We start from the raw sequence: 27,467 nt of genomic DNA, 5'->3' as shown, positions 1-27,467 counted from the left end.
GTCAACATGGCTACTTGAGTTACTGCAGGGGTGCATAGCAAGGGCTGATCTGTTCCAGGATTTTGTGGCAACTTCTGCTCTTAATTATTAAATTTGATCAGTCATACAGCATCTTTGTCATTTGTATAAGCACCAAGTAATCACAGACTGCAGGTGTGTCCTAAAGATTTTACTGATCCGAGATTGGGCCTAAGACTTTGTTGTCCTGGTTACAATTGTACCTAAATTGTGAGCTCCCTTTGTGAAACTGCTCTGGAGCATTTTTTAGGTAGGTCAAGTGCTCAACCCATAAACCGAAACTGTCCCTATTTATGGAAGCATGATCCCATAATAAATCAAATTAAAATGCGAATTGACAATTGCGTTTTGTGCTCATTGCACTTTGTGTTTATTTGATGTGACAAGTTAATGTAACTTGATATGCGCATTTTCAAGTTAATGTAACTTGACTGACAATTTCATTCATTCATTCATTCATTATCCTAACCCGTTTATCCTGAACAGGGTAGCAGCATACATTGGGCGAAAGGCAGGAATACACCCTGGACAGGTCGCCAGTCCATCGCAGGGCACACACACCATTCACTCACACACTCATACCCACGGGCAATTTAGACTCTCCAATCAGCCTAACCTGCATGTCTTTGGACTGTGAGAGGAAACCGGAGTACCTGGAGGAAACCCATGCAAACACGGGGAGAACATGCAAACTCCGCACAGAGGCCCCGGCCGACAGGGATTCAAACCCAGGACCTCCTTGCTGTGAGCCGGCAGTGCTACCATCCATGCCGCCTTGACTGACAATTTGAAAATGTAAATGGAAAGTCCATTCGATTTTTCATTTTCTATAAATACAGTAGCCTAGCCTACGTGTCACAACCCTCTAAGAATTAAAATTCCCTATCTTTTTATGTGATAATGTGATAATTCTATCCATGTTCATTATTTTGATTGTTAAACTTGTAAGTGAATATTTTTGAATGCAAAATTGATGTGATGTGCATTTGTTTGCGCATAACAAGAGTTCAATCAAAAAATTTAAGCAAAAACGGAAAAAAACTACAAATAATAATATGCAGAGAACAAGAAATGAGAAGTTCCAGAGAAACGGCAGCTGACTGGGTGGGAGTGGCGAACGAAGGCTTACTGGGGGAGTGGCTCATGTTCTCACTTGTTCACTTATTCATGTCGCGGAGCGGAGCCAGAAACGGAACGGAGCGCTCCAAAACTACTTCTGGGTGCAAGATTTGCAGTTGCATTGCGTTGCAACGCTCTTTGCACTTCGTTCTGGTAAATTGATTGGAAACGTTCCGTCAAGAAATGTGGAATGATTTTTTGTTTTTTGCTACAAGCACAACGGCCGCAAACTTAACGCGAACACGAAAGGAGTGTGGAGAGGGCGTGATGGTGACGGACCCGCTCTCATCCTGCGCGAGCTGGACTTTATTGTTTCTTGTCCGCCCCCTGGCTCGCGCGACTGCGGAGGCTGTGGAACGCCGCCGTGCTGGTCGCGTGGCTCCTTTGTATATAGCAGCTGCCCCGAAATGCACGGGCAAACATTGCGGCTTGACACAGATATAGCAGCCCTCCGGGAAAATCAACACCCAGCAACTCGCATTACAGCTTTGAACTAGCAAGCTAGCTAACAATTGGCAGCCGGCCAGTAAAACTGGAAGAGGATTTATCAACGATTCACAATTTACTACTTCTCGCTAGTATTTGTTTCACCGTGGACCATCCCGACTGGATCTTCCGCTTTTCTCCGCTATCTCAGCGCGCGGATTTTTAAAACGAGCAGGGATAAGACGCGACCCACGGAACGCTCTAAACTTGAGTTTGGTTAAGCCCCTTGCAATTTCAAAACATCATGGATGTACGGCTTTACCCCTCTGCCAGTGGGAATCCTATTCCCGGTGACCCGTCAAACCTGTCCTTTCACCACTGTCTGGGTTACTTCGATTACAACAAGGTGAAGTTTTGACATTCTGTTTTCCTTGTTTGTATGGTTTGTTTTGCATCTCGTCCACTCGCGTGAATTTAATTTGCAGCCACTATTAGTTGGACACGTAGCTGATGGATCTTATCTTATAACATTTGATACGATTAAGCGACATGAGATGCATATTGATCTTCGTTCACATTCACAAGATAAATTGGTTTACCTTGTAAGCCTAACATTGTAAACCTAAACTAACGTGTAGCTTACTTTTTAAACATATGGACTTCCATTCATTCGCTTTGTCGGCAGTAAAGTGCACACACCAGTGTTGCACAGGATCGATATGGAGTCACAAACGATAACTTGAAGTAAAACCTTGTACGTGATTAAAATACCGCAGATGATTATGTCAAATAGATTTGGTGTCGATAGTTAAAGTAATTAATGGTCTGGAATTGTCACTGCTGACTGACGGGATTTAGAACAGTTAGAGACTGAAATCGATTGAGTTTTAGAAAGTGAGAACAGAGGTATGCAAATAACCACGCTAATTTTCAAATTAATCTTAGTTTACATGGAAGTGCCTTCTTGACTCGGCTTATTCATGGACCATTTTGTCAGTGCTCACTTAGTATGACAGATTGATTTTAGCGGGTAGTTTAGATTAATTCTAGATTAACACTATTTCGATCGTACGTAAGTGTGGGCAGCACATTGTATTTGTTAGGTAAAATTGAAAGCATTTAATCTGTGATGAACATTAATTGCCTAACAGTAGCTGAATTCCTTATGCTCCCTTTTCAAGCTCGTGTTGCTTGTATTTTCTTTCCCTTTTGCATTTTTGCAAACTCGTTTTTTAGATGCTGTTTGTGTTGCTGTTTTTCACATACCAATCCATTCTACTATGAACAGAAGCATTCTGTACCAGAACCATCATTCAGTGAAGTACATTTGATCGTGAGTCATAGTAAACACTAATCTCTTTGTTCGTCTATTGTAATTTATTGCAATATCTGATGCATCTTCCGTACGTCTTTCTGAGTCGAATTAGCAACCTGACATTTGGGCGCATAATGTGTATCTTCTCAGAGAAATTTCATGAAGTGAGCTAAATATGTTGAGAGCTTGGCGCTTCAGTGAACCGGTGAAACTACACTTAAAGGAACTGGTATCATACAGGAACATGTGATGCTCATTTTTTGGCATCTGGCAGCAATTCTGCTGTTGGGCATAATTGAAGAACAGTCTATAGTCTTTACAAACTCATCTGGTTTTCAAGGGTCAACTTCCTGAACAACAGTCGTCATTAATAATAGGTGTGTGTATAAGTGTAACTATGTGTAGGTCTCAAGTTTGTGAAAAGTTAAAAATACAAGACCACCAAAAACATTGTAGTGAAACCCATGCCCTGATGTTTCACCAGCTGGAGTGAGTTTGTTTGCTTTTAATCCTTTTTTTACAGTGAAAGTTTCAATCACTGATCACAGGATATACTGCTGGAAAGTGTTAACTCACTTTTCTATCCCTGTATCATCTACACCCAGCGAGCACTTTATTAGGTGTTTCTTGGTCTTCTGCTGCTGTAGCCTATCCATTTAGAGGTTTGACACATTGTATGTTGTGTTTTCAGAGATGCTGTTTCTGAGATACCGAAACCACCCTGTCTGGCACCAACAATCAATTGCGGCCACATGATTAGCTGATGAAATATTTGCATTAGGTGTACAGGTCCACCTAATAAAGTGCTCACTGAGTGCATTTTACAATGCTGTTGTTTTTGCAACGATGGTTCCTTATTTTGTAACAGGTGGGGAGGAAAAACAAGCTTGGGGGTCCCCACCTACTACGGGTATGCATTTTGGAAATCCACAGACAAGACAAGTCAGGGTATCGTTATCATGGCAAGAAAGATATAAACCCTTACATTGCCATTAATGATCAAATTGACCAGCATTTATCTTGTGGAATGACAGTGTTGCCATTTGCGCTTGTGTTGCCAAAGAAATCTAATCCTTACAGTTATTGCTGTATGTCTTATGGTAGCTATACAGTATATTTAGTTAGCTAGTTATAAACGAGTCATGTAAAGTTGTACAGTCATGCAATGACCGCAAGTGGAAAAGCGTTAGCATTGTTACAAGAGGCTGACGCCGCACAGGGAACAAATGTCGATGCCACTGACAGTGATCATCTGTCTTGGGTAAAGTTATCCTGAGGAGAGGAGAGCTACAGCCAGAAATACAGAAACAGAACCAATGAAAGCAGTCTTTCAGCTATGAACACCGCGCTTCTGTGAACGGCTGTCCCAGCTACCGCTGTGCCTTCCACGTGAAGTCAGACGAGTCCGTTATCAAAGGCCCACTTGCCTGTTTTTGTGTTTGCGCTTTCGTTTGTGCTCCCTACTGATCCATGTAAAACGATTTTGGTCAATTGGAATTGTGTTCAGCTTATTGACATTTCTGACTGGACTTTGCTAAAGGCCTTTAATATAACAAAGATGCAATAGCACGTGCCAGCAGGTATCTTTGAGCTAATGACTTTATAGTTTCCGTGGAGAATGTTCTGAAATATATTGAGCATAACTGATTAAAAAAGTGTAGGTGGCACGGCAGAGCTGGTTATGGAATTGGGCTTTGCTGGTCAAATACCGAGGCTGTTCACTGATATTGTTCCCTTGAGCAAAGCACTGAGCACAGTACTTGCTGGATTAAATGGCTCCCTTATGTAGAACACTTAGGATTTTATGATGTAATTAGGGAAATGGTACTGCAAAAATCACAATTTGTCAAGTCAAGTGATAAATTACTATCCTATTTTAGGGAAGTGCATTTGATTGCCATTTCAATGTCTTGGGAAAATGAATACACAATTAAATATAAAAATGCCACATTAACACACTACTAATGTGATTCTGATTGTAAAACCTCAGGGATGCTGGAAGTCCCCATATCTCTGTCTGTCTGTTTTGTGGTTCAGGAGTCGCTGCTCCTCCCCCATCAACTGTTATTGCATTGATTGGCAGGTATTAATTACATATTCATTACATATTCATTACCTATTCTCATAACGGAAGCAAACATAAATGAAGCGGCAAATAGTCCTTCCCCCCAAGTACCAATATATGGTAATGTGGAAGTAATAATTGTCAATTTACATATGCCAAATCAATCAAATCAGAGTTACTATAAAAGGTGTAGTTCTATGCTTTCCATTCATAAACATGTGGTAGGGTTACAGCTTAATATTTACTGCTTGCATGCTGTGCGGTATAAAAACACACTGACTATCAAATTCATTCAATTTATAAGTTTACAGAATACACTATTCTGTAAACATATTCTGGGGGAAAACTTGTATCTGATAGGTATCACATTAGCCATTATATGTGCTAGCTTTATGAGATACCTTTACTACCTTGGAGTATATATAAATGTGGCAAAAATTACTGAAATGACAAAAATGCTTTTTCTTATAGTCTAAAAAATAAGTCCCTAAAAGTGCTTGGTGAGTGTATGTTTCTCATGTGTTATACTTTTGGAAAGTGGTTTCACTGTTTATGGACTAAAGTTTACAGTGGTTGCGAATGTGATTTAAGTGCCCTTACGCCCAAAGGAAAGGGTTCTTCGGTGTCTGTATCTGAACATTCATGATGTTCACATAAAGAACAATTAGGTTTGCTGCTTGTTTCCAACTGGGCTTTGAAAAGCAGGAATAATGGTGAGGAAGATGGTCTCCTCTTCAGCTCAGTGTTGATCTGCAGTGCTGATCTGCTGTTCATCTCAGTGTTGATCTGCAGTGCTGATCTGCTGTTCACCTCAGTGTTGATCTGCAGTGCTGATCTGCTGTTCACCTCAGTGTTGATCTGCAGTGCTGATCTGCTGTTCACCTCAGTGCTGATCTGCAGTGCTGATCTGCTGTTCATCTCAGTGTTGATCTGCAGTGCTGATCTGCTGTTCATCTCAGTGTTGATCTGCAGTGCTGATCTGCTGTTCATCTCAGTGTTGATCTGCAGTGCTGATCAGCTGTTTATCTCAGTGTTGATCTGCAGTGCTGATCAGCTGTTCATCTTAGTGTTGATCTGCAGTGCTGATCTGCTGTTCACCTCAGTGCTGATCTGCAGTGCTGATCTGCTGTTCACCTCAGTGCTGATCTGCACTGCTGATCTGCTGTTCACCTCAGTGCTGATCTGCACTGCTGATCTGCTGTTCACCTCAGTGTTGATCTGCAGTGCTGATCTGCAGTGCTGATCTGCTGTTCATCTCAGTGTTGATCTGCAGTGCTGATCAGCTGTTCATCTCAGTGTTGATCTGCAGTGCTGATCTGCTGTTCATCTCAGTGTTGATCTGCAGTGCTGATCTGCTGTTCACCTCAGTGTTGATCTGCAGTGCTGATCTGCAGTGCTGATCTGCTGTTCATCTCAGTGTTGATCTGCAGTGCTGATCAGCTGTTCATCTCAGTGTTGATCTGCAGTGCTGATCTGCTGTTCACCTCAGTGTTGATCTGCAGTGCTGATCTGCTGTTCATCTCAGTGTTGATCTGCAGTGCTGATCTGCAGTGCTGATCTGCAGTGCTGATCTGCTGTTCACCTCAGTGTTGATCTGCAGTGCTGATCTGCTGTTCACCTCAGTGTTGATCTGCAGTGCTGATCAGCTGTTCATCTCAGTGTTGATCTGCAGTGCTGATCAGCTGTTCATCTTAGTGTTGATCTGCAGTGCTGATCTGCTGTTCACCTCAGTGCTGATCTGCAGTGCTGATCTGCTGTTCACCTCAGTGCTGATCTGCACTGCTGATCTGCTGTTCACCTCAGTGCTGATCTGCACTGCTGATCTGCTGTTCACCTCAGTGTTGATCTGCAGTGCTGATCTGCAGTGCTGATCTGCTGTTCATCTCAGTGTTGATCTGCAGTGCTGATCAGCTGTTCATCTCAGTGTTGATCTGCAGTGCTGATCTGCTGTTCACCTCAGTGTTGATCTGCAGTGCTGATCTGCTGTTCATCTCAGTGTTGATCTGCAGTGCTGATCTGCAGTGCTGATTTGCTGTTCACCTCAGTGTTGATCTGCAGTGCTGATCTGCTGTTCACCTCAGTGTTGATCTGCAGTGCTGATCAGCTGTTCATCTCAGTGTTGATCTGCAGTGCTGATCAGCTGTTCATCTTAGTGTTGATCTGCAGTGCTGATCTGCTGTTCACCTCAGTGCTGATCTGCAGTGCTGATCTGCTGTTCACCTCAGTGCTGATCTGCAGTGCTGATCTGCTGTTTACCTCAGTGTTGCTCTGCAGTGCTGATCTGCTGTTCACCTCAGTGTTGCTCTGCAGTGCTGATCTGCTGTTCACCTCAGTGCTGATCTGCAGTGCTGATCTGCTCGTTCTTGGTGGCCCAGGCTTCTCAGAGGTTACATTTCCAAAGGTCAAATAATTACTGCAGATGAAAAGACCAAACTATTATCTATCAGTCAGTTTGACATTGGAATTGGCCCACTGTGAGTTCAGTTATGTAATTGTTTTGCATATCCAGAGATTGTGTTCACACACCATGAGATTAATATACAGTATCAAGCTGCAACTTATAAATTGTTTTCTGTGTCCTCAATTAACTTGGTGAGAGTTTTCACAATTACGCAAACTCCACACGCCACCTGAGAATGCAATATATTATGGATGAGAAATTTCAACAACAAATGGGAGGTTCAAGGGTTTCTGGCATCCATACTTATTTAATTTAATTTCAGCCTTGCTTCAAACCAGTTTTCTTCTAAGGTTCTGTTTGCTGCAAGTTCCCAGTTCCCTCCTTGAGTTCCTCTGAAGACCCCTCTCCCAGACCTCCAGAGCGGTGTATACTCTCTGTGTGGACTTATTTCAGTCGCAGCTGTGGGCCTGTTTCCCCCGACGCGCGGATCGGGAACCTGCCAGCGCAGCGACATCTTGTTGTGATGAATTCACAGAGCTGGTTCAGATCCCTGCAGGTCCCAGGGTCCTCGACGGGAGAGACTCATTGTAGAAACGACAGGGGGAGAACGATGAAGGACTGGGGAATCTGCTTCCTGTTTCCAACCAGTGTGCTGGTGCCTTTGTGTTCGTGTTTGTGGAGATGGAATGATTATGTACCTTCACCCGAGCTTTTTATTGGGGAGTTTCCCCTTTTCACCACCTGCAAACAGCTGTGAACAGAGCTCTCTGTAACGAGGTGAAGGACTTCACCTGATAAACGGAAGGGTAATAAGAATCATTGGGCTATATTGCATCAGGCAGATTATAGGCAGTTGATTAAAGTATTCATTTGGAGTTAACCAACCATAATCAAGAACTGTGAAACAATACACCACATGCTTTTATTAAGGGTTGCCAGTGTTTCAGAAGCAGAGGTGACCTTTATCACTTTCAGGAGCTAATTTGGGCACAGATGTACATTCATGCGATTTCAAGGTGTTCCGGTCAGGTTAAGTGGTTTGGAGCCTTCAGGGTGAGTCCTGTAATGTGGAGCCTTTCTCTGGAATACCTCAATTGCTAATCTCTTTCTCTAATTCTCCATCTCTCTCTCCTGCTCTATCTCTCTCTTGTTCACTCTCTTCCTCTTCCCTCCATAGACTCACTCTTCATGGTATTATAATCGAATAAACTGTAGGATTGTACTCATGGCTATTTATACTCAATGAGCAAAAACAACAGAAAATACTGTCCAAATAGTTACCGACCGCACTGCATCTAACTGGAGGTAATAATGTAATGTACTATAATGGCTCAGTACTGAAGATAGTAGGGCTAATTCACATTTGCATACTCTTACTGAGCTGAAGACTGCCATATGGTTGAGTGCTAATTTAAGCTTCCAAACTAGTCGGTTCTGTCTGATTGCCATTGTTGCATTAATGGCATTTCAAAGTTTCCCAGAAATCGAGTTTTAAAGCAGGCTAATTATTTTCAGTCTAATTGAATGTCTGTGAAGTTTGGAAATAATAGGACATTATCTGATTTAAATATTTTTAACATGAACTAATTAGCGAATGCTGTAATTACAGTACTCTACATATTCTTGAACGATGCTTGGCTGTAGCCAGGCCTCAAGCGGACTGAAGACGTACATGTCAAAGTGCAAAACCTCTTGGCAGTTACCATGGAGCTTAAGCACATCTAGTTGGGCTTGTTTTAAATGTAGGGAAGTGTCTTGAATAATGATGTGTATTAATGCCATATTTATTTGTTGTGTAACATTCACTGTAAAATCTAGGCAAGAGAGGAGGAAAAAAAATTATAGGGCCCAACTGAAATTAAATGCTCCTTTCACCTCTTCCTTCAAATGGAGTGAGTCCTCCAGTGAGTCCTCCAGTGAGTCCTCCAGTGAGTCCTCCAGTGAGTCCTCTCCAGTGAGCCCTCTCCAGTGAGCCCTCTCCAGTGAGCCCTCTCCAGTGAGCCCTCTCCAGTGAGCCCTCTCCAGTGAGCCCTCTCCAGTGAGGCCTCTCCAGTGAGGCCTCTCCAGTGAGTCCTCTCCAGTGAGCCTTCTCCAGTAAGCCCCTCAGTGAGTCCTCTCCAGTGAGTCCTCTCCAGTGAGTCCTCTCCAGTGAGTCCTCTCCAGTGAGTCCTCTCCAGTGAAGTATCGTGGGGGAGCCCTTCCTGAATGAGGGTCGTAGCCGTTTCAGCTTGGAGCCGCCTCGCGCTCATTCTTACCCACTTCAAGATTCTTCAGCTACAGCTGTCACTAAACGTCCCTAAATTTTCTCGGTTTGCCTTGATGCTCTTTTCAACACCACAATCGGTACAGTTGCTCCGAAGCACCGTTATTCTTCCAGCCTGTTGTAAATGTTCAGTAAGGAGCCGGGTACATTTCAGAATGCCTTTTCAGGCCTTCACTGCAGCCGGCTTCACATCTCTGTTTTGGGGGGTTTCTTTTTTTTTGGGGGGGGGGATTTACGTCCGGTCACCAAAAGTCCAAAACATTCCACTTTTCCCCCCCACTGAGGAATGTTTTGGTTGTGTAGGCAGCATGTTACTGTAGGACAGGGGCTGGCCATCCTATTGCTTCCATCCTCCGTTACATCATCAATAAAGTTGAGCCTGTTCCAGAAGCAGCCGTACAGTACCTCCCCAAACCGGGAGGCACACTACCTCCTCCATATTCCATCCATGTAGGCAGTGCGTAGGACCATGGGCTGCCCTTTCCTCTGTCCACGCTTTTCGATTTCTCTCATTTCGGTGAAGGTGTTCCACACCTTCTGGCCTGCTTTAAGTTTTTGGCAATTTCTAATATGGCCTTTTAAATGCTGATGAGAGGTCTGCTCCTTGCAGCATAGCCTCTGTTCTGCTGTTGTGTACAGTGGCTTACGATGTGTCCGCTCCCACACTCTGGAGACTGCTATCTGCTGTTTTAGTTGTTGTTTTTTCCGCACAGCTCTTAGGATTCATTCTCTCATGAATTGCCGTTGTCGTCCTTGGCCGACCTAAACCGAGTCCACCAGTGGTTTCTTTCATGATGGTGTATGTCTGCTGACTCCCAATGGAATCTCCACAGATGAAAACAAACAAATACATTCTCTTACAAAATGCAAAAGTTAAATAAAAGAAAATAAATCCCCTGAAGGGTTGTATTTACTGTCCGAGACTGCTGCTTTCAGGTGTCTTTGATGTGTTTGAGCAGGTCTATCTTTCTGTATTCGGCACAGAATGTTTCTACTGTGACTCTACCTGAGCCCTTGGTGCATCATTATTCAGGAAGTCTTAGAATGGGTGTCTGTTCAGAGAGGAAAAGTGTCCATTGGTTAGTGTAATTGAGTAACATCTACAGTCTTTTAGCCCGCTCTTGCAAACCAGGTTTTATTATTGCAATGTATTATTTGAGATGACTGAGTGAGTGCATAACTTGTTGTACCTTTCAAAATGCAGTCCACTTTTTTTCTTCATAATTTCTATTTTTTTCCCCTGTAAATGAATTAGAAATATTAATAAAATGTAATTTACAAGGCTGTTGCTTTCCTTGAAATTGCTCATGTTCATTTAATATGGTTTGAGCTCCTCTTTTGATATTATAATTCATAATTAATTGCTTATAATTCATGCTTAATTTGTTGTTTCAGATCATTTTGCACCCAGTATGTTGTGCTTTGTATGTAGCTGTGGAAAAGCCAATATCCTAACTGAAAATGTCAGTGTGAGGGGCGGAGTCAGAGCGTGTTGGGTGGAGTCAGAGCGTGATGGGTGGGGTCAGAGCGTGAGGGGCGGGGTCAGAGCGTGAGGGGCGGGGTCAGAGCGTGAGGGGCGGGGTCAGAGCGTGATGGGCGGGGGCAGAGTGTGATGGGCGGGGGCAGAGCGTGATGGGCGGGGTCAGAGCGTGATGGGCGGGGTCAGAGCGTGAGGGGCGGGGTCAGAGTGAGGGGCGGAGTCAGAGCGTGAGGGGCGGAGTCAGAGCGTGATGGGTGGGGTCAGAGCGTGAGGGGTGGGGTCAGAGTGAGGGGCGGGGTCAGAGCTTGAGGGGCGATCGTACAGGAGGGTGCACTAAAAGTACTGATTGCTCTCTCATTCCCTCTCTGTCTGCGGCACACCGTAGCTGCCGTTTCAAAATGCAGGTATCGTACCAAGGTGAAAAGGGAACCATCTATGGCCATATGTTTCCATAATTCAAAATAATTTGCTCCAGTCGTACTGTTAATCTACCGAATTGTTGAGCGGAAGTTTCCAGACACAGTTCTGGAGGGGAGTGGGGGAGGGGGGGGGGAGTTGTGTTTGCAGCAGGGCCCCTGTCAGCTACACGGTCACAAATTGGAGGCTTTTACTGTTCTGGGATGGCAGCCAAGATTTAAATTAGACAATAACCTCTGCCCCTTTATATTGCCTCTTCCCAGCTGCAGGCAGATCCATTAGTTTAATACAGTCCGCCTGGCAGTGTATAACAGACTGATATATGAGTCACCTCTCAGAAGTTTGTGTTTTTCAGAGAGTAACAGAGATTGAGCAACTGGTCAGAATTGCACTTGCTGTGGTTTGTCATCCAGGGCAAAATACGGAATGGAACTTAAAGGAGAGAAAGCGAGCGCAGACCTGCCTCCTCCATACTGGTTTCCAGGCTGAACAGAAAGTCGCTAGGCTAGTTGTGCATCTTGTTAGCTGGCTTAGACTCGTTGTTAACTTGTTAACTGTCCGAACTACAGGTAAATGGTGACTCTTAGAAACTCGATTTGATTTATTTGTTGTATCTAGAACAGAGTTTTGTGCAGATTTCTAAACCTTTTGGGCGTACGGATACTCTTCTTTGATGATGAACAGGGATTGAAGTGGGTGACAAAGGGACCCCGCTTACATCATACACAACTCCACATAAATATGAATCCTTCTTGGGAAAGGCATGCTGAGACCCATAAAACGATCCATAAAAAATCCACTCACAAGAACGTCATGACCATTGATATAGATCATCCAGAAGACCGGGCCAAAATGAAGACCATGAGATCGCAGATGAAGACCCTAACCCTGAAACTTCGGTCTTCTGCAGAAGATATGCGATATGAGAGGTGGTAAGCAAAGGCTTTGACCTTTCCCCCATAAAAGCAGCAAAACCTCAAGCTACTGTCAGAAGAAATGGAAAAAACTCTTGATCCACTTGATTTGTCCAGGGAAGACTTAGACAGGCTCATTGTAAGATTAGGTTAGGTGTCTTAAAAGAAGAAGCAGTTGCAGCTCCTAACACTGGAATCTTCAAGCTGGGCCATTGAAAAGAACAAAACTGCAAAGGAATTCCACTGTAATGTAATGAATTCAGTGTCAGCCACTACAAAGTTTGGAAGGCCCAAAAGGCCCAGTAGGAAAAGGGCACTGCTGGAGATGAAAAGGGAAAGCTATCTAAGGAGGTGGAAGAAAGGATAAAGGCCTTCTGTGAAAGGGATGAATATTCACCTGGGGCACAGAATTTAAAATCTGTAAGGTCCGGATGGTGAAAGGAGCCATGTCCAAAAAGGCCTTTTAATGAATTTAAATTGACTCAAAATACCCCATGGAAAGCACTGGGCTCACAAATTGTGTTTCCCTTTGACCCATCCACTGCATTACTGTGGGCAGCAGAGGCACGCATTCACCAAAACGAAAAATTAATAACTGCTCTTTCCACAGATGCCTCTGAACTTACCGTGATTATCGATCGAATCCAAACTGAAAAGCAATGCCCTGTCTGTCCAATGGTCTGAGAATCTGGCTGGAATCACTGTGTGGAGATGATGACGAAACCATACAACACAAGCAATGGGTCTCCGCTGATCACAGGACACTGTGACTGCATCATGTCTCTCCTGGAATCCCTTGAGGATCTTTTACAAAACATGGACAAACTGACTATGTTTACAGACAGTATTTTCATACGTGCGCTTTTTTTAGTTTGTCTGCAAGCAATTAAAAAGTACAAAGCATACCGGTCCTTATCCGGACCGATGGCGTCCTTTCGCGGCTACGTGGGAGCCAGCTGTAATGAGTGGATGACCCAGTCACAGAGTCCCGGGAGCAAAGAACTGTGCAGCAGCTGCCAGAGTGATGAAAGATGACTCCATGTTCTGTGAGCCTGCAACATACTTTATTTAGACTGAGTCACTGACCCCATCTCCACTTGTTAAGCTAAATACAGGGTCACAATCAATATCAGAAGATCACCCTTTAAAAACAGTGTTTCTAACTATACGATCTTTCTTAGATCTCCCCCCCCCCCAAACAAAGTATATATACATGTCTTCTCAGCTCCCCAGTCAGATTTATTTGTTTTAAAACGATAACTTTGTTACCTTCTTGAACTGGAGCTACTTCAGAGCTGTGTAAACAATCCTGAAATGTGACTGAAGGGTGAATGCATGGAGACATGGAGGAGATTTTGTTGCGTCTAGCTGCGGTCCCAGAGAATGGCGGCTCTGCTGCTCTTGCCACTGCAGGGTGTCCGCACCAGTGGGCTTGTTCCCGACTTGATCAGAACGGAAGCCGCATTCAGCGTGCATTTTTACTCCTCGGACAAAACCAAACCGACTTCAGACAGGAACCACAGAAAGAAGTGGGCGCTAAAGTACGCTACTTGGATAGGGGAAGTGAGGTTGGTGGAATCGAGCGCATCAGCTCCAACTGACCGTGTCTTCTCGGCCATATAACGCAATCGTATAACGTTTATTGCAACAGATTCTGATATTTTAAAAATGACACCGTGCAGTCGTGTCACCAAAGCCCAGAAGCAGGGTCAGGTTTCGCAATCGCCTCTCTTCTGGTCAGACCAATTATTTGAGGCATGGCCCCGCTCTTTGACCTTTCCTTCTCGGTTTCTTCTCAATCATTGCTGCTTTATAGAACACTGTTAAGTAACTGGTCTGGGGGTGGAAGGTACACTGAAGGAATCTCAGATTTGTCCTGGATTGTCATTTGCTCTCTTTTAGAAGCCATTATAGGAAAATGACGGCATCGTCTCCTGCAGACTTTAAATCAGAAGAGGCCTGTCAATGACTGTGTACAGTCCAGTTATTCTTAGATCTAACTATCGGTTGATTTAAGTATCAAACAGTGGGACAGTGTATTTAAGACAACTGATGCAATTTTGAAGGTCACGCGTGGTCCCAACAAAAACTGAATTGATTTCATTCTTAACTCTTCACTGCACTTCATTTTTTACAGTTTGTTTCACTATTTTTGAAAGCTTTACAGAATGTTTAAAAAAAAAAAAAATGTTTTGAAGACAAATATTTGTGCCTTTCACGGAAACCGGTGCCTATAAAATCTTGCTTTCCTTGAATGATCTGTGACAATAGGATGAGCATAATGCTGCCAAGCAAGGAGCAAGCAAAAGGAATTCCACGGCTATGGTATTTTACACAGGACAAACATGCCTACTTCCACTTAATCTGTCCTGGCTTTGAGCCAGACCACAATAATTTGTGGGATCTGCCTCCGTACTGGGTCAGTTTACTGTGGAGAGCCTCGGGCTTGCCTCAAGTGTAGCTGACTCACAGCAGTGGTGGGTGAGAGGAGGCACAGCCTTTCCTCAATGCAGACTATAGACAACTAAAGCGCTTGCCTGTGTTTAGAAGGAACCGTTCCATATGCCCTTTGACTCTGACTGAGATTTGACTGTTTAATGACACATGCTGTGTAGGGCAGATTCTTACTGGAAGCGCATGTGATGGCTGTCAAAGATTACTGCTGCAAAACCAGCCAAAGATAGGATAATACAATATAAGAACAAAGCAGCGTTTTATCTGAGCCATGGTATGATGTGAGATATGAGTCTCCACAGATTGTACAGTGCTTAATTATTGCAGCAGTTTCCTTTTTGGAAAACACAAAATGTCTGTCTGGTATCTTATAATGTCTAACCTAATAAAGTGAAGTCTGGCCAGCACTGCATTCTACCTTGCCTGTTGGAAAGCATTTCCTGTAGGATACTGTGACCTGTGAGTACATAGTTGTTAGACTATGAAAAGCATAAATGAGATACTGTATTTGGAGGTAATGCGGAAGTCCCATTGAATGGAATTTCCCGTATGCTGCTAAGTGCTTTGCTAGCGGATTTCATCATAGACGGCAATTGTGTTTGACATCTGTTGCAGGTTGCCATTGATAGGCCACTAATTAGACAAATGTATCCTATTTGTAATCAAGTTAGTCTCATGCTAGTTAAGTTGAATTTTTTTAATTCAATTTTTAAGTTGGGACGATAAATGAATACAGACCTCCCTATAGTAGTATGTAACATTAAGCAAGTGGAGCATGTTATCTGCTGGATGAGCACTCAGGCCTGTTCCCTTCCACCATGGATGTTTTCTTTCTCTGAAAATGAGGTAAGGTGGAAAAATCAGCCTGGTCTCAGTGTTGTCAGGGGTCCTCCCAGCGGACCGTCTGGGGACAGTTTTACAGAATGACTCCCTCCCCAAAATACGTCCGGTGCACATAGGCGCACTAGCTGGGTTTGAGTTTGGGAATTGGCTTGTAAATGAGTGTACATTTGGCCAGAAGGACCTTGGAAATGAAAAGGTTACCTTCTGAAAGATTATGTTTATTGGAGCACCAGCTGGCTAGGGGAACGGTAATCAGCGCTAGCTCTACTTGGCTGCTGCTTCTGTTGAATGATGAGATCTAGCTGACAACTACAGAAGGGGGGAAAGGTGAGAAAATATCTCTATTTGCTCTGTGGTAGGTGCGGATTTATTTCTGTTCTGGGGAAGATCACTCGAGAGCACATTAGCACAGGGATTATGTACCAAAGGGCCGCAGCGTTGTGATTTCAGAGCAGAAACAGAACTGTAAATCTGCTTGTCAGCAGCTGATGTATTTCAGCCGTGAGCGAAGGTTTAATTACATTGCTGCAAAGGTTTAATTACATTACTGCAAAGGTTTAATTACATCACCTTTTACAGCAAGTCACAGCTGCTTACCTGCTGTGTCATAACGGCCAACAGCTCTGAACGTTACTGCGTTGCTTTTTCCAAATACACACAACATGCATCATCTCTGGGGTGAAACAGCCAGGCCTTTTCCCCTTTGGCCGTTTGCACCGATTCATATTGCATGCTGGATGTTAAAACTTGCATTCGCCCTTTAGATTTCTATTCTATTTATAATGGAGTCATTGATTTATTCATGAGAACCATCTGAGGTTGAAACAGCCCGAGTGGAAGCAGGAATAGTAGATGGATGAACACTGCGCTCAGTCTTCATTATATTCACAGGCCTACTGCCTGAAAACAGGTACGGAGGGGGATTTAAAATGGGGTGGGGGGGAAGCACTGGCTGGACGATGGAAGCACATTTCCTCAAACTGCAGTCATAGGTCAGCGTTTTATCTCTGTTCTTTATCTGGTAAACATTGGTGTTGAAATGTGTCTCCCATGAAAGAGAAAAGAGTGAGCTCTAGGGATGATTCATACTTAATGGTGCGTACGTAATCACAGCACAGAGCTGTGTTTCGTTGTCGGAGACGTGGACATAGTCCTCAAAAAAAGCCCCTGAATACATCTTCACTTCATCCGCGCCAGTGCAGCCATATGCTCATCGTGTTTATGGATGAGAATATTTTTACATTAATTCTTGTTGGGATTGAGCCAGGTTCATGTTGGCATAATAACGTTTTTCGCCCTCCAGGTTGAAACCATTTTACGTGGCTCATTTGTAGGCAAAGGACTTATTTCCCCATGGATCCATACCACTATAAAAACTTATCTCCCTCCGGGTTATGAAATTCCATCTGTGTAAGTTATCTCTGATCAGAGTGAGACGGACGCCCAGTCACAGGCATGGGTGGACTGAATCACCGGTGAGACGCTCATAACTGTTTGATTAGAATTGTGATGGGCTTCAGCTTCATGAATGTGTTTTGCCACCTCCTGTCTTTCCAGCTGTGCCAGTGCAATTGGGGCTTTTACTATTGTGCCCCCCATATCCAAAGTTAAAGGAATGCACAAATGTTTTGGGAAATATACCTTTTTTACGAATTACCCAGACTTGGACAAGATCGTCTTCATCCTCTCTTATAAAGTCGGCCATGATCAGAAGTGAAGTGTTGGCTAGCTAGTCACCTGAGTATTGTTTACTGGTGTGTGAACGCTCTTTGTGCCGGATCTAGCTCTACCTTCAGAAGGTGCGCGGATCACTGCGCTCAACTAATGGAAGATGGAAGGATTCATGTGTGTTCAGCGGTTATAGTTCCAATCGTCTTAACTTCTCCGAAAACAACATCTCTAATAAAAATTAAAAATAAATTCCAGCTCATGTATAAATACACATGATACCTTGTGTAAATAACACAGCTTCGGAGTTGCGGTAAGGTGTATTTCTTCACATTGAAGGAGGTAGGCTACTGACTCCTGTAGGCTTCAAGTCTTTATGCTAAGCTAACACGTTATGCTAACATGGAAACCGAGCCAGTGAATCCGCAAAGCTAAAAATGAAATCAAACATCTCGTATAAGTCTGGGTTTGTCGGATAAAGGGTGTATTTCCCAAAATGTTTGTGTATTGCTTTAAGGATTGTGGCATACTTCTGACGCCCCTTTTTGGGTGCCTCAAAATGCGTAAATGAACTTAATTGCATTTTCCATAAGCTATATTTTTGTTATTCACGTGATGTATTTATATTTTTTATGGGGGAACCGTCTCTCAAGACTTACACATACAACAAATGGACAGTAAAAGTGTGTTTACTTTTTCAGATATGACCCCTCAAACTGCTTCTTGTGAACTCGAAAATATGTATAATTTAAAAATCTGATTCACTTAAGTGAATTTTAGGAGCTCTAGCACAAAGATGAAGTGGAGTATGAAGCTAAAGCTACCACCGCAAAATAAATTGAGGAGATGCTGCTCTGCACTTTATCTCAGAACGGCCCTGGTGTCAGAACCCTTGCACTTAAACCTTGGACCTAAATGACCTTGAATATGCCTGTGAGAGCCCTTTGATAAGACTTTTGGGGGGCATATCTCCAGAAGTAGAGAGTTCCACTGGTTGAAATTTCCCTATGTGATGATCATAGATCAGTCAAATATAGATGAAGTCAAATATCGCTGGTTTCATCAGCCAGTTTTTCTGAATATGATTACCTTTAATATATGTTTTCTGATCAAAAGGAAACTTTTATCAGATTCAAAATAATCTTCTTTTTTTTTTCTCCTTCAAAAAATGTGTAGATGATCTTTTCACTTCCTCTTGTTAACTTTTCTGCAACATTTGTTTTGTAGGCCTACCCTTTTGCTAGTCATGTACAAGTTAAAAACGTGGAGATGACGTTTGCTCTGTTGTGGACTCCTGCCAGACTCCTGCAGAGGCTGAAATTACGGAGTTACTGCATCCTGCGGCTCTTTAAAACTGATCCTCAATCACTGACACTCTCCTGTGACTCGGCCCTTAGAAATAGTTTTTACACAGTTAAGTGCAGGAGATGACGCTTGACAGCTCTGCCATTTACTGGTTCCTAATCATCATTCTGAGAGAATGAATTAAAGATCGTAATAACACGCCCCTCCTCATTGCTGAACCATCCAGAGGAATACGGTGGGTGACCTGCGGTTTGTGGTTTGATGATAAAATTGCTCAAATGTTTTTATGGTGCCAGATGAGTAACTTTCAAAGCGCGAAATGTATATATGTGAGGTTCTATTCCAGTGGTATGTCCGATTTGAGGAGGATATGTGTCATTCAAAGGCAGTGAGAATGTTCTGAAATGTATGTTATTAAATGTACTCTCCTATGCTAGAAATGTGTAAGCCTTAATGAGTAGCTTGTTTACCTTGTGCAAATGGCACATGCAATGAGTGAATGTTGTTGATGAACAACCTGAATAGAAATCACAGACTCTTCAACCTGACTTGAAACCATCTGCTTGCCTGGTTTTATTTTTATACATATCTTCTCTGTGATGTAATTCCGTTTAAAGTGGTGAGATGAGGCTCCTCTCTGATAGTCTATCGCTATGTTGGCACAGGGACGAAAATACACCTGTCCTTTCCGTACACCGATGGCATTTTCTCAAAAGTCCTTTTTTGAGACTGGTCTGTAATCCTAAGGGAGAGAGCACTAGGTAGCTTTACAGATAAGCTTCCAGAAGGTTAATTACTCTCACAGTGTGTCATAAAGGGCACATGGCGGTTGGGCTAAGTCTGCTTTCAAGGTTGCATGGGCAGGTGAACGGAAGAGGTTGAAGTTTTGGGTGGGGGTGCAGAGAAATGTGTGTGGGGGGGGGGGCTCTGCCCTGGAAAGCCTTACTGACAGACGGCATTCCTCAGAAGACCGTAGTATGCCTGGCCTTGAGTAGTGAGCTGTGATGGAGTCTCACTGAGAGCTAGAAGTGAATGATTAGGAGTCCTGAAACCACCTGCTTCTTCAAATGCTTGTGGATTCACTGGCGTGTTACACTGTTAACACAGCTCCCGATTCTCTCCCTTTTCTTCAGGGTATATACTAATTAATGGATTCTGTTCGTAGTTGATTAGCCGCGGTTCTTGCAGTAATTACATTGGCATACTAACCATTATGAGGGAAGGGGGGGGGGTAGAACAAAAGGAGCAGAAAATAAATTAAAGCACTTCTCATTTCTGTCTGATCTTAATTTGTTGAAGCCATTGTTATGCCTCTGTGAAGATAAGGAACTCTTCATCGCCCTGCTTCTCCCCCCAATCCGTCTGCATTCATAACGTTTCAGAGGACTGTAATAAATACACAAATGGGATTTCTCACGATGCGTTTCAGTACGAACTCAAGAAAAAGGGGCTGTGGACCACCTCTGCCGTTCTTTTATTGAGTCTGAACCAGGCTCTGTTTTGTCAGAAAGGTACTTTGTGCTGCAGGGCCCAGATGCTGGCGTGGAATTCTTCATTCTCTGGCCCATTGTTCCTGCCTGTCAGCGCTCCACTGTTTGAGAAGAAAGGAGGTGTCTGTCGTTCTGTCAGGACCCTTGCTCGGGCTTTGCCTGGGTTCTCCAGTGCTGCCATTTCTTATTGCAGTCCGTGTCCAACCCCTAATCTGTACTTTGGAATCACAGCGAAAGCTTCAACCCCAAGCAGTGTTTGTGCGATGGCCTGCTCTTGGTTTGTGGCCTGCTCCCCGGGGGAACTGAAAATTTCATTCATTTCTGTCCTATGAGCTGTGAATAGCAAACCGAGAATCATATCAACTCGTATCGAAATTGGCAGTGCCTTCCTGTTTTCTCTGTGAAATATCATAACACTAGTTCTTAAGGTGAAGAACAGACCAATTGCATTGAACTGTGCTGAACTTAATATCTTTGGCCTGCAGTTGGAATGCATTCCGGTTCTTTCTATAAACGGCAGGTATATTGCAGCGTGTTATATTGTAGCCTGTTGGGAGGATTGAAGGGTGTGAGGTCTAATGATGTCCTCATTTTCTCTTGCAGTTCGGGAACCATAACAGTTACATGAATATGGCTGAGGCAAATGGCGCACTACTGCCAGCTGAAGACGTGAGTACTATACATGCGATTTATCCGAGCGTCTGTGAGACAAACATGAGTCTGTAGAAAGGCTGCTCTGCTCCCAGCCCTCCATCTCTCCTGGTCCCGTCCTCATCCACTGAATGTGGCCTGAACCACATAACACACCAGAATCATAGGTTCACTAGGCTAATAATGAACTGTTAAAAATAGGCTTAAATTTATTTATCTATGTAATAGCTGTCTGTTTTGGCAACTTATTGAAGATTGTTGGACTGAAGCTGCAACCATGACCATCCCACCCCTATTCCCTCTACCACCATGACCATCTCACCCCTATACCATCTACCACCATGACCATCTCACCCCTATACCCTCTACCACCACAACCAATATCACCCCTATACCCTCTACCACCATGACCATCCCACCCCTATACCCCCTACCACCATGACCATCCCACCCCTATACCCTCTACCACCATGACCATCTCACTCCTATACCCTCTACCACCATGACCATCCCACCCCTATACCCTCTGCCACCATGACCATCCCACCCCTATACCCTCTGCCACCATGACCATCCCACCCCTATTCCCTCTACCAACACAGCAAAGTCCCTTCACGAAAGGTGTTCCACAATGTATGTGTGTGTCCGTGATCAAACCACTGAAACACACACCTGAGACAGGGCATCCGTGATCACACACCCGAGACAGGGCGTCTATGACCCCGTTATCCCTGCCCCGGAGACTGGAGAGTGAGGCCCCACCGCACTGGACCGTACACTATTGGCTACACGGGCCCCTCGTGTTCCGGTAGTCCTGCTCCGTATCCGTCAGCTTTCAGAAAGGGTACACAAATACGGACAGAATGAGGGCTCTGTCCGTATCCATATCTGTGTACTTATCTAATGTTGAGCGTAAATGAGCCGGCATTGGACCATTCCTGACCTCAGCATCAAACCTCGTTAAAACTCAGATGGAACAAAACCCAGAGACCAATCAGACTAAGGCTGCCTGCTTTAGAGCGTTCCTCATATACTTAGCTAGTAGTGTCAACTTTAATGTAGTAAGATTGGGTTAATATTATAACGTGACAATAGCGCATTTCAGCCCCTGCTATCCACATCACAACGATTACATATTTGGACTTCTGTCTCATTTACAAGATAATATTTGGCTGGTAAGAAATAAGCAATCTTTCACAATATTCGAATGACTGATGAAAGTATGCAGCACTGTGAATCAGGGAGCACACAAGGTCATTGTAATATCTCTTGGGACTGATGTTTTCCCCCTGTTTTCAGATTTTTCTTTTTCCATGATCCCCCTTTACCTTGTCCTTGAAGGTAATATGTAATATACTACCTCAAACCCATCGGTCTCCTCCAGTCACCAGTCCTGTCCTTCACTCTGTTGTTCATAGGAAAAGGGCTTCAAGATGGATTTAAATGACATGGATATGAAAGGCTTGCGTAACCCGACGTTGAAAGAGGGCGTGATAGTTTCACGGTGCGCTGCGGATCTCGGACAGAGGCCGTGGTGTGTTCTCGCGTCTCGACGGCAGCCGGGTGGGGGTGTGGGTGGAGGGGGAGGGGGAGTTGGGGGTGTGGGTGTGGGTTGGGGTGGGCGTGGGCATGGGTGTGGGGTCTGGCTGTGAGGAGGCACACCATGTCTGTTATTCCCCGCGGATCCACTGATCCAGACTCCAAGCCCAACCTGGAGGAGCCACACCACGGTTGCTAGTCTTCCTTCTCTTCCTGTGATGGGGGTTTTTCTGTTCTCCTCTATCTGGGAGTGGTAGAGAGGCTGACCCACACCAGCTGCTCTGCACCTCCTTAATCCCAGCTGCTGAAAACATCAGACGACGGGCTGGTTGGGGCTTGACGTAGCAGCCCTGCAGATTAGCATTTTATATATACAATCAATGCTCCTAGTGTTACCATGCAGACGGAATTGTACTGTAACATACGTGTGAAAAATTTAAATCATAACCATACAGCACCAATTGATATTTCATGAAAGCCTGATATAAATTGTGAAGTGTTGTCTCTTGTGAACTAATCGGAAAAAAGGAATGGAATTGACTTTCATTGAGTGGTGTCATCTCACTCTGAAATGAGTTTTCTGGCATAACGCAATTGTAATCTAGTTAATGCGTCAGCCTTGGGCAATGGTTTTGTTCAAATGGAGGCCTTCTGCTCAAAATAAATTTATGCAGCTTTCGTTTTTTCAATCGCAAACCCACTGGTGCTGTCGAAGGACGGGACGACATGGAAAAAATAACATTTTTAACATTTATCATTTATTTGTCTACTGTTTGTAAATGGCTCCCAAAAGCCATAGGAAAATTAAATGATTTAAGTCTGAAATCCATTTTAACTCTTCGCATTGTAACCTGCAGATGAACAGGAAGTGATCACATCACAGAAGGTCACAGCAGAGCAAATGACCCCGTAATTTAAGCTTAATGCACGTTTAGAAAACATGAGGAAATTAGTCGAAACATGTAACTGATAGCTAAAACAACTGCCTTTTTTAGAAGGCTTGTGAATCATTGCCTTTTGCATTCACAGATATGAGCACCATGGTCTGCTTGTGAATGCTCCTGTTTTAACAGAAGCATCTACTGTGCTCACCAAACGGAAATTATTCATCAAGAGTTCCGCTCAAACATATCATTTCACTCATGCAATCAAATTATATACAGTGGTGTGAAAAAGTGTTTGCCCCCTTCCTGATTTCTTATTTTTTTGCATGTTTGTCACACTTAAATGTTTCAGATCATCAAACAGATTTAAATATTAGTCAAAGACAACACAAGTAAACACAAAATGCAGTTTTTAAATGAAGGTTTTTATTATTAAGGGAGAAATAAAAAAATCCAAACCTACATGGTGTGAAAAAGTGATTGCCCCCTAAACCTAATAACTGGTTGGGCCACCCTTAGCAGCAACAACTGCTATCAAGCGTTTGCGATAACTTGCAACAAGTCTCTTACAGCGCTGTGGAGGAATTTTGGCCCACTCATCTTTGCAGAATTGTTGTAATTCAGCCACATGGGAAGGTTTTCGAGCATGAACCGCCTTTTTAAGGTCATGCCACAGCGTCTCAATAGGATTCAGGTCAGGACTTTGACTAGGCCACTCCAAAGTCTTCATTTTGTTTTTCTTCAGCCATTCAGAGGTGGACTTGCTGGTGTGTTGTCCTGCTGCAGAACCCAAGTTCGTTTTAGCTTGAGGTCACAAACAGATGGCCGGACATTCTCCTTCAGGATTTTTTGGTAGACAGCAGAATTCATGGTTCCATTTATCACAGCATGTCTTCCGGGTCCTGAAGCAGCAAAACAGCCCCAGACCATCACACTACCACCACCATATTTTACTGTTGGTATGATGTTCTTTTTCTGAAATGCGGTGTTACTTTTACGCCAGATGTAATGGGGGACACACCTTCCAGAAATTTCAACTTTTGTCTCGTCAGACCACAGAGTATTTTCCCGAAAGTCTTGGGGAACAAAATTTCTGGCAAAATTGAGACGAGCCTTAATGTTCTTTTTGCTCAGCAGTGGTTTTCTTCTTGGAACTCTGCCATGCAGGCCATTTTTGCCCAGTCTCTTTCTTATGGTGGAGTCATGAACACTGACCTTAACTGAGGCAAGTGAGGCCTGCAGTTCTTTGGATGTAGTTGTGGGGTCTTTTGTGACTTCTTGGATGAGTCGTCGCTGCGCTCTTGGGGTAATTTTGGTCGGCCGGCCACTCCTGGGAAGGTTCACCACTGTTCCACTCCACCCTGCTACATCCCCCACTCCATCCTGCTACATCCCGCACTCCACCCCACCCTGTTACATCCCCCACTCCACCCTGCTACATCCCCCACCCCACCCTGCTACATCCCCTACTCCACCCTGCTACATCCCCCACTCCACTCCACCCTGCTACATCCCCCACTCCACCCTGCCCTGCGGTCTTATGAATTAACTCCCATTTTAACTGCTAAGACTGAAGTGCTCCAGCTGCCATTTTATTAAGGGGGAGTCTAGGGGGGGGGGGGGGGGGGGGGTGGTAATTGTTCCTCTGTTTCACTAATATCTTAATGTTTTAATGCTGCTCTGGCACATAGCCAGGAGGCCACACATTTGTGACTGAGTGCTGAACCAGCAGGCCGCTCCTCAGCCGGCCTGTCCCATGAGCCCGGCACTGTGCGTTACCCCTCAGAGGAGCCCATGAGACCGGCACCGTGCATTACCCCTTAGAGTGTAGTTTGAATTTTCAACCCCAGCTTTCCTTCAGTCATGTCAGAATAAGCCCTGTTGGAATATTCGGGTGGAGTGGACGCGTGTGCCTGCTCTGTCCGTGCTAACGGCACGTCACCGAGCACGAGCTGTCCTTACGCCGCGGGCTGTGAACCTCCCTGTCTCCCACTCCACCCTGCTACATCTCCCACTCCACCCTGCTACATCCCCCACCCCACCCTGCTACATCTCCCACTCCACCCTGCTACATCTCCCACTCCACCCTGCTACATCTCCCACTCCACCCTGCTACATCTCCCACTCCACCCTGCTACATCCCCCACTCCACCCTGCTACATCCCCCACCCCACCCTGCTACATCTTCCACTCCACCCTGCTACATCTCCCACTCCACCCTGCTACATCCCCCACTCCACCCTGCTACATCTCCCACTCCACCCTGCTACATCCCCCACCCCACCCTGCTACATCCCCCACCCCACCCTGCTACATCCCCCACTCCACTCCACCCTGCTACATCCCCCACCCCACCCTGCTACATCCCCCACTCCACTCCACCCTGCTACATCTCCCACTCCACCCTGCTACATCTCCCACTCCACCCTGCTACATCCCCCACCCCACCCTGCTACATCTCCCACTCCACCCTGCTACATCCCCCACTCCACCCTGCTACATCCCCCACCCCACCCTGCTACATCCCCCACTCCACTCCACCCTGCTACATCCCCCACTCCACCCCACCCTGCTACATCCCCCACTCCACCCTGCTACATCCCCCACCCCACCCTGCTACATCCCCCACTCCACCCTGCTACTTCCCCCACTCCACTCTGCCCTGCGTTCTTATGAATTAACTCCCATTTTAACTGCTAAGACTGAAGTGCTCCAGCTGCCATTTTATTAAGGGGGAGTGTAGGGGGGTGGGGGGGGGGGGGGGGTGGTAATTGTTCCTCTGTTTCACTAATATCTTAATGTTTTAATGCTGCTCTGGCACACAGCCAGGAGGCCACACATTTGTGACTGAGTGCTGAACCAGCAGGCCGCTCCTCAGCCGGCCTGTCCCATGAGATCGGCACCGTGCGTTACCCCTCAGAGGGACCCATGAGACCGGCACCGTGCATTACCCCTCAGAGGAGCCCATGAGACCGGCACCGTGCGTTACCCCTCAGAGGAGCCCATGAGACCGGCACCGTGCGTTACCCCTCAGAGGGACCCATGAGACCGGCACCGTGCGTTACCCCTCAGAGGAGCCCATGAGACCGGCACCGTGCGTTACCCCTCAGAGGGGCCCATGAGACCAGCACTGTGCGTTACCCCTCAGAGGAGCCCACGGATGCCCAGGGTGTCTGCTTCCACACACGGGCCGGGGCCTGGCCCCCTCCTGGCAGGGCCCTGGCCCCTCAGTCAGCTGCCGTTGCTCGACCCCCCGGCATCCTGGGTCAGTGTCTGGCTCGGCGCCGGGCTCTGCTGGGCTGAGCTTTCGCTTTCGAATTTCAATGGATAATCGGGCAGCTGACGAGAAAGTGGATTTTGCATCTCTTAATCTCGGATCGGTGGACGGCAAGCCTCTCGTAGCTCAGAATTAGACAAGGTTTATAGACAGTGACACTAATAGTGAGTGTAGAGTAAGGCAACACCCACCTCCCCCTCCCTCCACCTCCCCCTCCAGCCGTGACTAGTCTGTCGCTTCGAGCAGACCAGCGATGGCAGGTGACCCCTCCTACGCCTGAGCAGAGCCTCTGCTCGACTCTATGTCTCAGTCTCCCCTCCTGGAGCTGTTAATTTACTCGTCGTTCACACGGGGAAATGGGAGGCGGCTGGCGTCTGAGAGTGATCTGGCGGCTCTGCTTCACTCGACATGCCAGTCCCACCGCACGGCTTCTCCCCTCCAACCCCCTCAGTGTTCAGCCTAAAGGCCACCATCGCATTCCACCGCCACTCGTTCCGTTTTGTTATTTTGGTTCTGTACTCTGAGCACTTTGAGTTTGAAAGGCTGCGATGACAATGATGTTGAAGTGCAGACTGTCAGCTTCATTTTGAATGTGTTTTCATCCATATGGGATGAACCGTTTGGAAATTGTCCATTTTCAGGCATCAGAAAATATTGGTCAGTTTTACATAATGTAGAACAAAGTCATATTTGGATGCACATCCTTTGCATTCAATGACTGCTTGAAGTCTGTGATGCATTAACATCACCAGACACTGGGTATCTTCCCTGGTGATGCTCTGCCAGGCCTGTACTGCAGCCCTCTTCAGCTCCTGCTTGTTTCAGGGACTATTTGCATTCCGTCTCCTCTTCAGCATGTAAAATGCGTGTTAACTTGGATTGAGATTTGGTGATTGACTCGACCAGTCCACGAATTGTCCACTTTTTGGCCGTCAAAA

General features: G+C 45.2%; 1 protein-coding gene across 1 annotated transcript in view; it reads left to right on the top strand.

The window, feature by feature from the left end:
• The first annotated feature begins 1,190 nt into the window (after positions 1-1,190).
• LOC133131272 (TOX high mobility group box family member 3-like) overlaps positions 1,191-27,467 on the top strand; it is a 40,595-nt gene continuing 14,318 nt past the window's right edge. The window contains exons 1-2 of the mRNA XM_061246559.1: positions 1,191-1,969; positions 20,782-20,847. Coding sequence (XP_061102543.1) covers positions 1,868-1,969; positions 20,782-20,847 — 168 coding nt within the window. The 5' untranslated portion in view covers positions 1,191-1,867. The remainder of the gene's footprint in view (positions 1,970-20,781; positions 20,848-27,467) is intronic.

The sequence above is a fragment of the Conger conger genome, chromosome 6, assembly GCF_963514075.1.
Source record: "Conger conger chromosome 6, fConCon1.1, whole genome shotgun sequence".
Taxonomy (NCBI): domain Eukaryota; kingdom Metazoa; phylum Chordata; class Actinopteri; order Anguilliformes; family Congridae; genus Conger; species Conger conger.
Note: the sequence above shows the minus strand (reverse complement) of the source record. Positions and strands in the feature narration are given on the sequence as shown.